Raw genomic sequence first — 18,116 nt, 5'->3', positions numbered from 1 at the left:
TGGGCTGTCACTTTGAACTTTGAACTGCCCTAACGTTTTTCAAAGAGCGATCATTAATGAAAATTTGAAAACTAAGATCATCAAAATCCATCAACTTGAATTTTGAATTTTTCGTTTCAAATGAAATTAGGCTTTAAGTTTCTAAAAATAAATGCTCTAAATTGAAATCAATCGCATTTATATGATCCCATCATTGTCAGCTCTGTGAAAACATAGATAAGCTAAGCTACTTATAGGCTAATTCCACGACCACTCACATTTGCCACATTTGCAACATTTGCTCACATTTGAATGTGTCTCATATTTGGCTTCCCACGACCAAATGTGAAACTGTTACGACAAGCAAATCATCTGTTCGGTTTCTGTTCACAAATTATAAATAGCTGACAAAAACAACATTTTAATTTTTATTTTGATATTATAATTGGCGCAAATTTAATGCCTATCGTTTTTATCGAAGAAAACAGCTTGTTAAGGTGATAACTGCTTTTTTCACGAGCTTATCGATAAACATCGCGTGCTCGATAAAAAAATACTTAAATTCGCCGGGGCGAATGGCAAAAAATCTCACATTCATTATGAATGAGCCAAAATGATCATTCGGATTTTGTACTAAAATGAAGTCCACATTCGGGCTAAATGATGAAAATGGCGTCGAATGAGCCAAATGTGCTGTCGTGGAAATAGGCTTTAAAACTTTACACAAATGTTTTGGATTGCAAAAAGTAAATATAAAAGCAATAAATGATCGCATGAGCGAAAGAAATGATAAAAAACAATAGAAAATATAAAATTTTGGATAGTAATGAAAGAGATTCTCAGAAAATCGATCAGATTGCCCTCAAATATAGTTTCTTCTCTTTTGGATATAAAATACTCTATAGTTGTTTTTTTATTTTGATCGTTACATGCAATTTGTTACTTAATATAATTGTAAATGGAACTTTCTATGTGGAGCTGAGTTCGTTTGAGGGCCTACCTCAATATGCACTCATCACAGGGATTCCCTTGGCAAACGCACTCTCTTTGTGCCCTGTGTCCTGTGCTGTGTGTCCTGTGTTGTGTGTCCTGTGTTGTGTGTCTTGTGTCGCGTGTCCCGTGCCTGTGGCCACATATGTCGCCGCATAGTCGCTGGACGAGCTCATTTGGTGCCCAGCTGCGACCATTGTACACGTATATGCAAAAATTCAAACGGAAGTTGTAAAAAACGAGTACATATATGCGTATGTGCATTCACACACACACATCTGTATAAAAAATCACACAACAGCAAAAGGCATAAAAAGAAAATAGTTGTCAAATGGGCAACAAAAAAAAAGAAAAAAAAAGCGATGCGAAAACAAAATGCATCGCAGCAGGCGAATCATTTTTATTTATACATGCAGTCATTTCCAAAAGTGTGAGCGTTTATACATATATATATATATATATATATATATATATGTGTGTGTGTGCAGGAGTATGTTCCTGTGTGATTGCACATTGTTGATTTTTTGGTGGCCAAACACAAATGGCCAACAGCTGGCGCTTTATTATTATTATTATATATTTTTTTTTTTTATCAACTTTTGTTTTTTTCATTTTGTCGCTTCTCTCTTAATATTTTTTTTTGCCCCTTTTCAACACATTGCAGCTGCAGCTCTTTCATACATCTTAGTTGACCTCTCGTGCCCAACTCAATCAAATTGGTTATGATTTTTAATATTTAATTGAGCTGCGCTCGTCGATGTCGGCTTAAATGCAAATTGTGAGCTAAGGTGTGCGGTTGTCCTGCGGGTCCTGGCCTGTAGTGCCAGTGTCAAAGACCGGGTCTTGAATTCGCACTCGGACTCGAACTCGGAAGATTCAAAGTGCTTTTGTAATTGAGAAAAGTGTTGCATACTTAAGCGGCAAATTGCGCACACAGAGAAACTAAATCTTTCTATAATTCTAGTTCAAAATTCTTGAATTTAGAATGCATTTTTAAAGTACGAATTCAGGATATAATTGTTGAATACAAAAAAAATATGACAATAAAAAGACAACGATTCAAAATTAATAAAATTATCCTGAATCAAATATTTTGTACTTGGTTTAAGAAAATCTGGTATGCTATCCCAAAACTCCGGATTATTTTTTGTGTAGCGAAATGATTTGAAACAGCAATTCGTGTCAGTTTTTAATCTGTTGTTATTTCACTGAAAATTTGTCAGAGTCTCTTAAAAGTTTGATCCTTTAAAAAATTTATTCCAACAATTTTTATTTTAAGTGCATGCATATTTATTTGAAAATGTTGAAACGAGAAAGAAAGTCAAAATGGAATTTAATTATTAAAATTTATTACAATTTTTGTCCTTTTCCTTGCAGATGACCATGTGGTGAAACTGTGCGCGATGCTTTTTAATTGAAAATCAAAGCCAAATAAATTGAAATCAAAGACAAAAACTTAGGGACACAGCAGCAATAATGCACATTTCAGCTGAGGTAAGTTCGACCACCTCAAACCAAACAAAGCAACAGCAGCAGCAACATCAACAGCAGCAGCAACAACAACAACAACAAGCGACACAGCAGCAACATACAACGGCAACAACAACAATAACAACAACGGGCAGCACAACGAAGCGACGCAATGCAGAGAGCAATAATAACAACAGCAATACCAACAACAACAACAACAACAACACTAACAGCAATAACAACAACAACAACAATAGCAATAGCAATACGAAAAGCAAACCCGTGGATACCAGTCCATATTTGACACCAGAAAATCTGATCGAGCGCACCGTCGATGTCCTGTTAGCGGAGCATCCTGGTGAGCTTGTGAAAACAGGCTCACCACATGTGGTAAGCACATAAATATTACTAGAAATATATTTGAAGTGCACTTTAGTTAGAACTTCAAAGAAAATGACAAACAATCCAAGAGAAATATTTAATAAAAAGCACAATAAGGACGAAAAAAGTTATCAAAAAATTACGAATTTTAAATATGAAAAATATTCAGAGTATTAAAGTTGTGAAAAATCTAGTTCATTAATATTGGGTAAAAGTAGCTTTGATATTTCCAACTCCCTGAATTCAATTTTTATTTATTAAAAATAAAGCACAATAAGGATGAAAAAAGTTAAGTTTCAAAAATATTCAGAGTATTAAAGTTGTGAAAAATCTAGTTCATTAATATTGGGTAAAAGTAGTTTTGATTTTCCTAACTCCCTGAATTACATTTTTATTAAAAAAAAAAAAAAAAAGTACAATAAGAATGAAAAAAGTTAGCAAAAATTTCGAAATTTAAATATGAAATATAAAAATTATTATATTAAATAATCCTGAATCTTAAAATCTAAGCCAATTATAGAGACTTAGAAAAGATGCTTGAAAAAAACTAAATCTCTGACATTTAAGGAAAACCGACAATTCGAATAGTTGTTTTTAATAGCAATTCTCTTCAAAAGCTCTAAAGATTTGTAAAACACATCTGTGTAACAAGATTTCTTATAAAATCTATTTGTTTTCTTGTTTTTATAATTTTTAATAGTGATGTAAAAATATATCGACAACTCGATTTTCTCGGAAGCGATTATCGAGTACTTAAACTCGATGATTTTTTTTTGACTATCTATCGAGTTGAATAAATCGATTCCCTATTTCCCTACAATTTTTTGATATATCGACAACTTGATACTTATTTTTGGCGATTTTCAAATTTGGATATAAAACTCGATCTAAAATTTGGATTTTCATCACTAATTTTTAGCCTTACAATTTTCCCAATTTAAGTTTATCAACTTGGATTACTTATTAATATTTATTTCCTAGTTACAATTTTTAAAGTTACTTGTTGAAATTATTATAAGGAGTCGAAAAACCCCTTATTAGGGATAAGATTGGAAAACCAACCAAAAACCCATAAATTTTTGGATGATTTACATTTCTTTACAATTTTATTCTGCAAGTTTTTAATGGCTAATGTTTGTTATTTAGGTCTGTACCACACTGCCCACCCATTGGCGCTCCAATAAGACATTGCCCATTGCTTTCAAGGTGCTGGCTCTGGGCGAGGTCATGGATGGCACCATTGTCACCATACGAGCTGGCAACGATGAGAACTTTTGTGGTGAGCTACGCAACTGTACCGCCGTCATGAAGAACCAGGTGGCCAAGTTTAATGATCTTCGGTTTGTCGGACGCAGCGGCAGAGGTGAGTGATAATGAAGATTTTAATGCAAATCTCAACAAGATAATAAATGTGAAAAAATTAAATATGTTTCAAAATTAAATAAAATACGCTTATGATTCGGTTCAGCAAATGTGGATTTATGATCTAGGTAATGTAAAAATTATTGAGAAGAGAGTTTTTAAAATCTATAAACTATACATTTATTCAATTGTTGATTTTACTATAACAATTATTATTTATTAAAAATTTGAAGCATTCCATACAAATAAAAATGTTGATATGATAAATTATAGTCAAGTATATGCTCATATCTTTTATAACAAATTATTCATGCCAATCAATAAGGATTTTTTTTTATAAATAGAATAATAGAAAAATAAACAAGCTTTAAGAATAATCTGTTCAGAGCACACAATCAAAGTAAGTTAAAAAAAGCTTCTTGTTGATCCAGTTTAGAGGCTGGGCTAGGAATTTAGGGGTTAAGATACTGAACAATATTTTAAAAAAAGTATTATTTTATTTTAAATGAATATATAACAAATAAACAACTCCTTTGCTTATGAAATTATGATAATTCAGGGGGTATTTAATTCTTGATTAATTTCTTTTTGGTAACTAATCGAAAGCACAATTCCTTATGTCAATTAATTTTCCAACAGTCGTTTATTTGTACAAAGATTCAATTTTGTTAAAGTTGCGCTTAATTTGGTAAATATGTAGAAATGATTATATAAAATCAACTTGCTAGTTTACCTATAATGCCACCTGCTCATTAGCACAAATATACAAAGATTTGTCGTGGTGAAAGTGCTCTTAAAATCAACTTGAAAAGAAGACGGTCATTCATTTCATATAGCCTATCATTTGGCTTGATTGTCTGCTTCCTGTCTACGCCCCAGGATACTTGTAGCATATTGCCACAAGAATACGCATTCGCATCCATATCGTCGCACACCACGCGCCACCACATACAACCACACCACCGCACCACCGTACCACCGTACCACCGTACCACCGTCATCACATACATCAAAAGCGACGGACAAACTTTTTGCTTGGCTTCCGTTCATATTGCAATGAATGGCTTTTTGCTTTTCGACTTGGCTTTCTTCTGGGCCTTGAATCAGCCTGTTGGCCTGACTGCCTGACTGGCTTATAGCCTTTCTGGTGCTGACTGCGTCAACAAATAAGATAAGTAGTCTGTAGTTAATTTTTATATGTCTATTCGGGGTGCCGTCTTGACAGTTGTCAATTTTCTTGGTATATTTTTTCAGTTGGCAGTTTGATTTTGTTTTTTTTTTTTTTTTTGCTTTTTTTTTTATTCTGTTAGCGTTATTGCTGTTCATTTCGTCAATTTATCACGAACGCAATTTAAAAATCAAATCGAGGGTGACAGACGACATACTGTGATAGAATTTTTTCCTCGCCAATGATTTTCCTTGGGCCAAATTAAATCAGCGTAACTGTTTATTCAAATCCCCAAACATGGCTAACAACAGCGGCGGCAACTTTTACTTTTTTCTCTCCCTCTTCTATATCGTTTCTGCTTTTTTTTTTTTATTCTTGTTGCTACTTTTCGTCAAGTTATTTTTCTTTTTGTCGGGGGCGTCATTTTCCAGATCCCGGCATGTTTAAGTGCGCGCTTTGCCGCGGCATTTGACAATTTGCTCATTAAGTTTGTCTGACCCCAAACCTTCAGACGGTCGTACCCGACTTTACACTTTTCCGCTTGGGGTTCGTTGCGTTTCGCTTGCCTTTTCTATCGTATCTCTTCCACTCTATTTTAACATTTTTTTTTTTTTTTTTTTTTTTTTTGTTTTGGCACACCCTCATCAGCATCGACAGATTCTTGTTGGCATTTTTAAACGTTTCAAGTGGCAAATAATTCCTTGGGATTTACTTGCAAATCTTTTTTTAAACATTTGATTATGGGGACCCCATCTTCATTTCGTTTCGTTTCGGCTCAGCTCTTTGTCCTGTTTCCTTACTAATTACCAGAAAAATATACAGAAAACGCCAAAAGAAGGAGATGCTGAAAACTGTTTGCAATTGAAAGCAGCGGCAAATGTTGTACAAATGGATTTAAATTATCTGAGCGCTGTTGTTGCGGCCCTTTTGGGGTCGCCCACTCTAAAAATTGTAATGCGCTACAAAAGGATTACGTGGGTCAAGTCCCCACTCCAGTGTATAGTCCGCTTCTCCGTTCCATCTAGTGCTTGTTGTAAATATTTGCTTAATTTCAATTAGCAAACAAATGCAAATCCGTTGTACTAGAAAAAGTAATGCTGCATTTGTTGTTACAACTAATGCCACTTGCAGTTGTCAAGGCTGCAGACGCCGAATGTCCCTTGGTATGCTACGATTTATGGTTGTGCAGCATGCGCTTCAATGGAGTTTCAAGCACACTGCGACGGCTGCTCTAAGAGTTCCCAAACATCTAAAATAAAACACAATACAAACAAATGAAAAATTAAATTAAAAAATAAAGTTCATCTTCGGGAAGACGAAGATTTGTTACCATTAATTAAAAAAAAAATAAATAAGTTTTTCATATAAAACATTGATTTCTTATCGATCGTTCCTATGTAACTTTATGGTATAGTGATCCAATCCGACCGGCTAGTCATATTTTTATGACTTTTCTCATTATTAATCATTAATCATTATCATTGTCATCATTTTAAAATCATGGAAAAAATGCAATGATTTATTTAAAACGAATAACAAATGAGTTTTTCATATAACAGATTGATTTTTTATCGATCGTTCCTATGGTAACTATATGATATAGTGATCCAATCCGGCCGGCTAGCCATATTTTTTTATAACATAGCTCATTATTAATCATTAATCATTATCATTGTCATCATTTTGAAATCATGGAAAAAATGCAAAGATTTGAAACGATCGTTATGCTGTTAATCTTTTTTTTTGTATGTTTCTTCACATAAATCATTAAACTTTTCCTTAAAATTAAAGAAAAATGAAAGTTACTATCAGGGTATCAAACCGAATCGAATATTGGTTTCAGTAAGAGGTTTCGGTTATGTTTTTGTTTTGGTTTTCGGTTATCGGTTACAAAAAAAATTTGGATATTGGTTTCGTAACGGTTTTCGGTTTTTTGTAGGTTTTGGATTTGAAATACTGGTAAGATTTCGGTTTACAAAACAAAACAAAAATAAGTTGAAGAAATGTTATAAAAACGTGATTATATAAACAAATCTTCTTTGAAAAGCGAAACAAAACGATCTTTTTAATAAGATCAATATTCAAATTTAAAATCAAAATTGTTTAAAAACGATGATAACACCTTAACAACATAATTTAATTTAATGCTTGATTAAACCGAAACTAACAGTTATACATGAGTCGGTTACTAATCGGTTATTTCGGTTTGAATAATATCGGTTATTCGGTTTCGGTATAATAAAAAAGTTTTGATCGGTAAGGGTTACCAATTTCAATCGGTTAATATCGGTTAAAGGTTACGGCTTCGATTACGTCTTTAATACCTGCTTATAATTATATGTGATCCCTGTTTTCAATAGTTTTTTTTATTATTTTATTTTTTATTTATTTATTATTTTATTATTTAATTAATGTTTGATGTATTTTTTTATTTTTTAGATGTTTGTTAAACAGCCCTCGGCGGATGCATTGGAAATGGTAGGGGATTTTACATTTTTGTGCACTCGTAATTTTAATGATGTGGACTATGCTGCGTATGCGTAATGTGGGCGCAATTAGATAAAATGGCGGCAACGTCGACGTCGACGTCGAAGTCGACGCTGCTTGTTGCAACTGCAACTGTAACTGTAGCTGTAGCTGTAACTGTAACTGTAACGGCAGCAGCTGCAGTTGCATTCAAGCGGAAACTGCATAATCCACACACATGGGAAATGCATTTGGCCGTTGTCTACTAATGAATTAAAATCTTCTCTGGACGGTAACGGAAACGGGGAGGCCGAGCACATGTAATTATTGTTGCAATATGCATGTAAATGAGATGTATGTACGGTTGCATGCAGCACGTTGCACGTTCAACGTTGCACATTGATGTGTAAGCACTTTGAAGTGCATTACCAAAGTGCATTAGCAACAGCAGCAACAACAACATCAGCTTAGTTTCTTGTTGCACTGTTGCAATTGCAATTGCAGTTGCATTGTTGTTCTTGTTGTTGCTGTTGTTGCATTTATAATATGTTAATTAACTGTAAGTTGGCGTCCGCTGTGATTATGGCGTGCTTATCGCTCAGTTGCCTCTGACGCCTTTGCACTTGAGACTTGAGCTTTGAAATTTTGAAACGTCATCGACGTTGCAAGGCGAACCCTCAAAGATTCATCATCACTCATGAGTGGACAGCACTTCATTAGTTAATTGCCATCTACAATATGTGCACAATTTTGGGCTTTTCTATCTCTATGAAGTGGGCTAAAAGTGGGGGCCTTAACAATATACTCGCATGCAGAATACATCTGGACACTTGGACACACAATACTTATTAACCCTAAGTCAAATTAAATTATTAAACTCATTTACTATAACGCCGCAATTTAATCTTAAAATTAAGGCTGCAAAATGTCGCAACTTTCTGAATTTTTTTCATCAATGTTTGATGTAAAACTTGCTTAGTCTTAAATTAATATGTGTATAATTTAATATTTAGATTTATTTCTAATTTATTATTTCATGACATTTATTTAATTATTTTATTTCCCGAATCAAACCTTTAGCGCTGCTATTTTAGGTGTTTAAGACTCTTAAAATTAAGGCTGCAAAATAAAGTAATTTTCTTAACTGTTTTCAGTTTCTTCATTTTTAAAACCGACCGAAGCGATTGATTAAAAAATTGCTCATATTCAAAAGCATTTGATTTAATATTTAGATTTTTTTGTGACTTAGTTGTACTTGACTTTTATTTAATAATTTTTTATTTTTTTGTGACTTAGAAGTTTTTGACTTTTATTTGATCATTTTATGTACCGGACTGAACCGTACACCGATTATATATTTTTTTAATTTTTTCCATACGCTTGTAAAGATTTCATTAATAATATGGGAAATTAAAAAATTCATGCAAAAGTTATAACTCAAAAGTTTTCTGGAAAACAAATTCCAAGTAGTTGCTATTTGTGCTCAGTTTCCAGCTAAAAAGTAATTGCGTTTTCTGCATAACTTTAGGATTTCAGACAATAAGCTTATATTTTATTAATGATTTAAATTTGTAAAATTATTACAAAAATCGCTATTAAATGATTTTCACAGGAGTTCGGTTGTGTTTTAAGAATATAGCTTTAACAATTGCACTTTGTATTTTCTTGTGAAATTGCTTTTACTTGCAATTTGGAATTCGAAGAAATTCAGTATAAATTATTACTTTGAATTCATGAAACTCTTTCATAGCTTACTCGCATTTTATGAACATTTACATTTAATGTTGCTACATATTATTTCTCAATTATATTTGCATAAAATATGTGTTTTTGTTATTAAAATATTTAATTTTAGTGCATACAATAATACCAAAAATTTGTATTTAATTTTTTCTTGATAATTTGAAAATTTATTGAGTTTCTTTTGATTTTGTAACTTGTTAAATTTTAAATTAAACTATGTTATCTTAAAGTTGGCGAGTACGCACAGCAAAATCACATAGAGCAGGTAAAATAAGTCTTAGAAAATGTATTTCCGGAATGGCTGAGCTATCAAAGTTGGCCTTTCTGTTGGCGCAGACTGAAGTCTGATGGAGAAACAGCTGGCAGCTAAATAATATGTTAGCATACTTATTTGGGCGTATGGCGATACTTTGGCGCTTTGCGCTGAGTTTTGTGCTTCATCTTAAAGCTTCCGGCATCCATTAAACTTCATTAAAAATTAAATATGCGCCCGAGCGTTGGCAGCTGCCATCTGCCAAGTGGCGACTGCTTTTTTGGCTTTTATACATTCATATATATATATATATATAGTATTTTGTACTCTTTGTTTTTGGCAGGAAAACAGGCTGGCTGAATGGGCGTGGCAGTTTGATCTGCTGCTGTTGATCCTAAGCGCCAGACGCCCCCTGTCACTGCCCAAAAAGAGAACCCTTTTTTCTGGCATGGCACGCATCAATTTGCCGGCTGAAAATGCTTAAGACTTTTAATGAGATGAGGGCGAAATTTCATTATGAAGTTGCCTGGGGATTTACACGGTAGCAAGGCCCAAGATGCCTTAGCTCCCCTTTCTTTACCCCTCTCTCGCTCTATCGCCGTATACGGCTTGACTGGGTGTGGTTGCGAACGGTAACCTCGTTAAGCTTAATTAATAGCAGCAATGTGATAAACACCCGGCTAAAATGGTTACACAGAGGCCGACGTCGCCATTTTGTGCGCCCTGCAAAAGTTTCCCAGGTGTCAACTACAGCCGAGAATACGCTCAGCCGCCAAACTGAGACAAACTAAGCCAGAGTTTATTCTTATACATACATACATATACACAATACATATAGCTATCTATGTATATATATATATTTTTTTAATGAGCCAACGTCAACGTCGCTGCTGGCGCTGACATTTGACAGATTTGCGAAGCAGTCGCTTAGATACAACTACAAACACATACAATTATGGCCAACACTTTCTACTTATTTTGGCATTAGTCCGGGTCCAAGGTTTTCCCCTTCCACTCAGTCAGCGTTGGGCTCTTTAAAAACCTTGAGATATTGATTACGCAGAAACTGGAACAATATTTAAAAGGAGAACTATTAAATTTTAAATTGATTCACAGATTTGATAGAAATGATTTATAAAATAAAAATATTCTTGTAAATGGAAAAATGCTAAACTCTCTAAGTTAATTAAATTAAAAAAATTTGTAAACCAAATTGAACTAGGTTACAAATTTGAGAAGGGAATCTAACGGAAACAAATATCGGTTCCGATTACGGTTCCTGTACAACAACTATTTCGGTCAAAGGTTCTATATCGGATCTAGAGGGAAAATTTTTTTTAACGAAAATAATTTAATTTGAATGTGGAATGAATTTTGAGGCCAATCTAAGATCAAAATGGCATTCCGCTTGAAAATCGATCCAGTTTTGACAAAGTTATGGAAGCTTAAAGTTGGCTGAACCTTTAATCTGGCAACTTTACAAGTCCAAAATTTTGTCAAACTTAACATGATTTTTTACAAAAAAATAAAAGGTCTCAAAATCAAGTTTTAAGTGTTGTTTTATACTTATTACGATATAAGGAGTTGATTAAAAGTGAAAGCTTGAGATATAAAATTTTGAATTTTCAAAATTTCAAAGGGGGGACCCTTAGCATCGAAATCAATATCTGGTAGAATCAAGGGGATATTATTTTTTTTTAAGGAATTTAATAAAATTTGAATGCAGAATGAGTAAAAGTTCCAAACCATGATCAAAATGGTATTCCGCTTTAAAATCGGTTCAGTTTTGACAAAGTTATGGAAGTCTGAAGTTGGTGAAACCTATAACCTGGAAACCTTTTAAGTCAAAAATTTTGTCAAATTTAACATGATTTTTTACAAAAAAATGAATGGTCTCAAATTCAAGTTTTAAGTGTTGTTTTATACTAATTACGATATAAGGAATTGATTTAGAGTGAAAGCTTGAAATTTAAAATTTTGAATTTTCAAAATTTCAAAGGGGGGACCCTTAGCATTGAAATCAATATCTGGTAGAATCACGTGGAAATTATTTTTTTTATGGAATTTAATAAAATTTTAATGCAAAATGAATAAAATTATAAGGAGTTGATTAAAGGTGAAAACTTGAGATAAAGAAAATTCCAGATATATAAATAAAATATTTTTTGAACGAGTTTAATATGAGTGTTTAAAGTTGCTCAATTTTTTAACTTGGGAACTTTACAAGTGCAAATTTTTGTACAATTTGGCATGATAAGTTGATGCAGATAAAAAAATAAGATATATTTATGAACATAGTAATTTAGTTTTTAAACTTTAAGATTACGTTAAAAGCTATACAATTTTTTAGAAATACACTTACTAGTCAGGACAAGGAATTATAGTTATAAATATACATATATAAATGTTAAGTAGGGTATTTAAGGTTCATTGTATTGTGCATTAAAATGTCGTTTTTTGTTTGTTAGTTCGTTTTGTTTGTTTGTTTGCTCATAATGTTTGTTTGCAGAGCATTTGTGACTGGCTGTGTGTGTGTGTATGTGTGTGTGTGTATGTGTGTTTGGTTGGTTGGTTGGTTGACTGGTTGTTTGGTGCCTTAAATTCCATGTCGCTAAAGCATTTTGGCTAGCAGAGAGCAGCCGAGTCAAAGGCGGCGAGCTCGCTGCAAATATTTACCGAGGGACAAGTATGCGCAATTAAAATTTGATTTAATACAAAAGTACACACACACACATACACACAATAATACACACATTTGTATATATGTTCACATGTATGTATGTATGCTGTTTGTTTGTGTGTGTGTGTGTGTTGTTTGCTTGTTTGCAGTTGGCATACAATATCCAATTTCCGAAATTACTTGCGCATCATCAGTTGAAAATTCCTTGAGTATCGAATGGAATTTAATTGAAGTCACGATTTCCACAAATTCAAGCAATTTACAAGCACACAAACACACACACACACGCATACACACACACACACACACACGCACACATGCGTCGACACACACATGAGCTTAACATAAATAAATCAGATAACACATTAACACTTCTTTCTAGAGTAAAATCCCTCCCCCATCCATCCATGGTTGGATCTGGAAGTGTATTTGGTTCTTTGGCACATTCGCCAGCTCGTTTGATGTCGACGACGACGACGACGAATCCTGTGTCGTCCTTCCTTCGTCCTCGTTCCACGTCCCTTGTCCTTCAGTTTGATGTTGAATTTTTAATTTTCATTAACATTTGCAGCCTTGAGTCAGCCCTTATGCCACTCATGCCACTCCAAAGTCGAGGGAAGACACACTGTGTGTGTGTGTGTGTGTGTGTGTGTGTGTGTGTGTGTGTTGTGCGTCTTGTTGCTATTTTCGGTGGTGGTAGCAAATGTCCTTCGCACACACTTACAATTAGTATTTGCAGTGGGCTTAATTGATATTTGTATAATGAAATGTGTCATAGGCTTTTCTTGCCCGCATCGGGTCACAGGTGACGAACGCTACAGCAAAGAAGAAACACACTTGTAGCTAGAGAGAGATAGAGAAAGAGAGATGGAAAGAGAGGGAGAGAGCGAGAGAGAGACAGACAAAGGATGAAATATATATAAATCTGGTTTTGTGCGAGCTAACAAAGTACTAAGAGAACAAACCAAATATATAGTCCTATAACTATCTGAAATATGGTTAATTATCTTTGGGCCACTGACACAAGTTGTGGCATGCTAATTGGAGACAACTTGCATTTTAGCTACAACTAAATGTGTATATTTATATGAGAAGCAAGCAAATAAATTACTTAAATTTATTTGAGATCATCTTGTTTAATTGTAGTGACAACCAATGCTGCAAACTTCCAAAATTTTATTAGAGGTTCGGTTCAGCGGTTCGAACCATAGAGCAGCACATCGGTTCGATTCGCGAATTGGTTTATTTACCCTCTGAACCCAAAGTTTGGTTTCGAACCTTGGTTTAATTTCCTACAAAAAAATATTTGTATTGTTATACATTTTTCTCTACATCATGAACTAATTAAATTTTTTTTTTAAATAAATCAAATTTTGATTATAATTTAAAATTATTTTAAGATTTAAATATGACTCATATTAATCCGAAGTCTCAAATATTTGCGTAATATTAGAAAACTATACATTTTATGTAATTACTAATTTTTTTTAGAGCCGAACCTTTTATTTAAAAAAGCGGTTCGGTTAAGGTTCGGGTTCGCAAAGTAAATCATTTTAAGGGGTTGGTTCATGATCCGGTTCAGGCTGCTTGAAAACCCGAACCAAACCGGCTCTACGAGGTTCGCTTCAGAACCGGTTTTCAGCTTTGGTGACCGCTACTAAAAAATGTCTACAGTTCAGAGTTCAGACTGACTGAAAGAGACCCTGAACTTCTGCCTTTATTTTTATCTCAGTCTACTATAAATCAAGTAACTGTTTCGATAAATTAAAATATACCTTTATTCAAGGCTGCAAACCGGTGCTGAACCGAACCTAGCAGAACCGGTTCGGTTCGCGTTTTTAAGCAGCCTGAACCAGATCATGAACCGGACCCTTGCGAACCCGCAACTGAACCGAACCACTTAAATAAAAGGTTCGGTTCACAAACAATAATAATAACATGAATTTTATGTTTTTCTAATATTACCCAAGTATATTTGACCATTTGGATAAAAAGCGGTCATATTTAAATCTCCAAATAAATTTAGATTAGAAAAATTCAATTTTTTTAATAAGAAATCAATTGGTTTTAAAAGTAAAAAAAAATTAAAAAAAAAAATATTATTTTTTATTAAATTGAACCAAGGCTCGAACTCAAACCTTGGGTTCAGCGGCTATATAATTCGGTTCTGTGGTTTGAACCGCCGCACTGAACCCTTATCAAAATGTTTTTGGTTTTCAGCCTTGGTTTTATTATTCTTTTATGTTTTCCGAATTTATTATAGTTGCTTTTGGTTCTCAAAACAAGTAAATCATAATAATAGTAATAAACAAGACCCATTTGGGTTTAGCTAATTATTTCTAAAAATAAGAAAAACATGTACCTTTATCATCTCAACAGTTATTTAACATACTGTTTATATAATTTAAAATTTTTAAGATGATAGAAACTGCTCCGCCTGCAATTAATTTATATGAAATGTTTTGTAGCAAAATCGATGATAACTTTTCCATTGAATTGTTTACTTTAACTTTCTTGCTTATCAATTGAATCGTCTACAAATTGCGATGTAGCACAGATAGATTTATGGGGCAAGCGACTTTAGGCCTCCAACTCCAAGAACATAAAAGACAAAGCCGCAATCAATGCGTCAGGCCTTAAAACCGACCAAAGGAAACAACAAATAAATTTGTTGTATTATTTTGGTGTAGCTTTCGCTTTTGCTTTCACTTTATTGTTTGTCGCCTGTTTAAAATGCGATAAATTAAATTAAATAGCGAACTGCGAAACGACTGCGACTACACTGATAAAAAAAATGTTCTAAAATCAAGATTTTGGTCTCAGAACTAAGATTTTTGGTCTAAAAAATGCGTCGAGAACATCAAATTCTTGAATTAAGAGAACACATCTTGATTTTAAGAACATTTTAAATAAGACCAAGTTCTTATTTTAAGAATAAATGTTCTTAAAATTAAAATCAAAAAATAAAATAAATGAATATTATTTTTTATATTTATATTTTTTTTATTTTTAAATTTTGATTCATTTATATTTTATTCTGTTGTAGTAATTTTATAAATGTTATTTTAATTTGTTACGAGGGGGATTCGAACCGCCGCCTACTGCTTCACAACTGAAGCGGGCTCTCTAACCAGAGCGCCACGGTGCCATCATTTGTTTGATACGAAATAGTACCTATTTATACTTTCCTAACAATTTAAGATATTTATTCTTATATTAAGATTTTAAGACTTTTTAGATTAATAATCTTAGTTTTAGTAATTTGGTCTTAAAATAATCTTATTTTAAGAACAAAATATTTAAGATGAATGTTCTTGATTTTAGAACTTGGTCTTTTTTTTCAGTGTACGACCTCGAACCGGGTGCTGATTCTGATTCTGGTTCAGCATTAGGTTCAGGTTCAGGTCCACTGTTTGGAGTCAGATTCGGCTGCGGGCGATTTTATTTAGCTACTTACAGATTATGTGACATTTATTGTTCACGCTTAAATCTTAAAATTGCAATTTAGCGGCCTTTTGGCCTCTAATGCTGTTGGTCATTTTGAAGGCTGGCTTTATTCTGGGGGTAATTCGGTATCTGGGCAATCGTATAAGGTTCGTTGGGGCGGGGGGTAGAGATTTAAATCGTATTGTATGACGACGGCAAAGACGGGCTTATCAGTTTGGTAGCATCAGGCTGAGACGTCGCCCAAGGACATTGTTTGCCATTGGCAAGCATAGTCAGAATTATGTCCTTGCTATCGCCATTGCTTTCATCCTCATCTTCATCTACATTTTCATTTTCATCTTTGTCGTCGTCTACGTCTCGGTCTCGGTCTACGTCTTCATCTTCATCTTCATTTTCTTGTTCGTTTTCGTCGCGTTTCTTTCTTGGTTTTTTTTTTTTGCCGCCGCACAGTTGTCTCGAGTTTCCGTTTTAATAAACGTCGATTCCGGCTTCCTGTTTGGCGTCGCATCCTTGGCACATAAGCGTATACTTAGTGGGTGAATCCACCACCAGCAGTACCAGGAGCAGTACCACCATCAGGTTCTGATTCCACAAGCAACGTAATTGCAGGGCGCGTCTTTGTAGCGTCTGCTGCGTCTTCATTTATTGCCAATATAATTTTTGACTTTGTTGGAAATTTAATTTCCTTTTTGGGCTGCTGTTGCAGTTCGTCTGTGTTGGCATTTGGGAAACTTTTGCGTTGATCAATGGTAGCTCAGCAACAACAACAACAACAGTAACAGCAACTACGTTGACACTGCCCTTGGGCCATGTATTACAAATCGGGTTAAACGGCTGCCAAAGAACAAAACGGATGTCAACAAAGCAACAACAAGGGCAAAAGTCGCGCTAAAAAGGGTTAAAATTTATGATTATTAAACCATGCCCTGAACCCTATATCCCCAACCCCCCTTGCCCCATCCACCACCCAGCACACCAGCTAAAGCCAAAGGCAAAAAGCGGCGACAAATGCGAAAAGCTGAAAACAACAAATGTATCATGAGCGAACCAAAAAAGGACAAACGTTTGCTGTGGAGTGAGTAACGGGTAGTGGGTACTCCGCAGTAGATACCGGGTACTGGGTACTGGGTACTGTGTACTGGTTACTGTGTACCGGGTAGTAAGTACCAAATATTGTGTGGTGAAAGGGAAGACAGTCAAAGAAAGTGCAGCGTTTTTGTTGCCAAAAACGTATAAAATAAACATATGAATATTTATGGCAGACTACAGACTAAAATGAAAGCAGCAGGAGCAAAAGTTACAGATACAGATAAAGATACAAATACAAAGATACAGATACAGAGGTTGGAAGCAATGTAAATATTCTTCAAGCAGACGCGACTTTGTAGCGATTAAAAACGCGCACTTCAATGCACACGGTGAAAGTCCTTCGATAAGCTACAAAACAGGATTTGTATTACTCTGAGGGGGTAACTAAAGAGAAACCTTAAATTCGTTTATAAATACTTTTTAGAGAATATTAAAAATTAAGATAAAAGACAACAAATACGACACTTATGTTTTATTTAAAAGATGTATGATAGAAAACATTTTTGTATGGATAAATTTGAGATAGAAAGTATAGTTCTAATACATCAATTATCGTTAAAACAAACTTAAGAACTTAAAATGCACTAAACAATGTGTGACAAAATTTAATATAATCGATTATCTGTTGCATAGAATGCAAATATTTTTTTTCTAATAGCTCTATTTAAAATGTATAAAATAAAGTTGAAATAAAATGTATAACCCTCAGATTTATAGCTAGAGTTAATTCAGTAATAATTCATTAGACAATTGTTGTTATTATTTTATTTTTTCAGATATCTAGACACACATACTTTACATGTTATTTATATGTATTCTAGTATGATTATTAATTGTAAATATTTGTCAAGTTGTTATTTCTTTTTTTTTGGTAACAATTTTGAAAGTATAAGTTTTCTTATTTATATTCTTAAGAGAATTTCATCAATTGTTGTAATTATTTTTATTTTTTTTCAGATATCCAGACATACATACTTTACATGTTATTTATATTTATTCTAGTATAATTATTCATTTTAAATATTTGTCAAGTTGTTATTTCTTTGTTTAGGTAATTATTTTTAAAGTATAGGATTTCTTATTTATAT

The 18,116-nt window shown here is 33.6% G+C and overlaps 1 protein-coding gene across 1 annotated transcript in view; it reads left to right on the top strand.

Annotated features, from left to right (window-relative positions):
- The first annotated feature begins 2,445 nt into the window (after positions 1-2,445).
- Positions 2,446-18,116, top strand: part of LOC117792023 (mediator of RNA polymerase II transcription subunit 1) — a 34,964-nt gene continuing 19,293 nt past the window's right edge. Inside the window, exons 1-2 of the mRNA XM_034631979.1 lie at positions 2,446-2,829; positions 3,967-4,183. Coding sequence (XP_034487870.1) covers positions 2,446-2,829; positions 3,967-4,183 — 601 coding nt within the window. The remainder of the gene's footprint in view (positions 2,830-3,966; positions 4,184-18,116) is intronic.

The sequence above is a fragment of the Drosophila innubila genome, chromosome X, assembly GCF_004354385.1.
Source record: "Drosophila innubila isolate TH190305 chromosome X, UK_Dinn_1.0, whole genome shotgun sequence".
Classification (NCBI taxonomy): Eukaryota; Metazoa; Arthropoda; class Insecta; order Diptera; family Drosophilidae; genus Drosophila; species Drosophila innubila.
The sequence above is the reverse complement of the archived record's forward strand: the minus strand, read 5'-3'. Positions and strand labels throughout refer to the sequence as shown.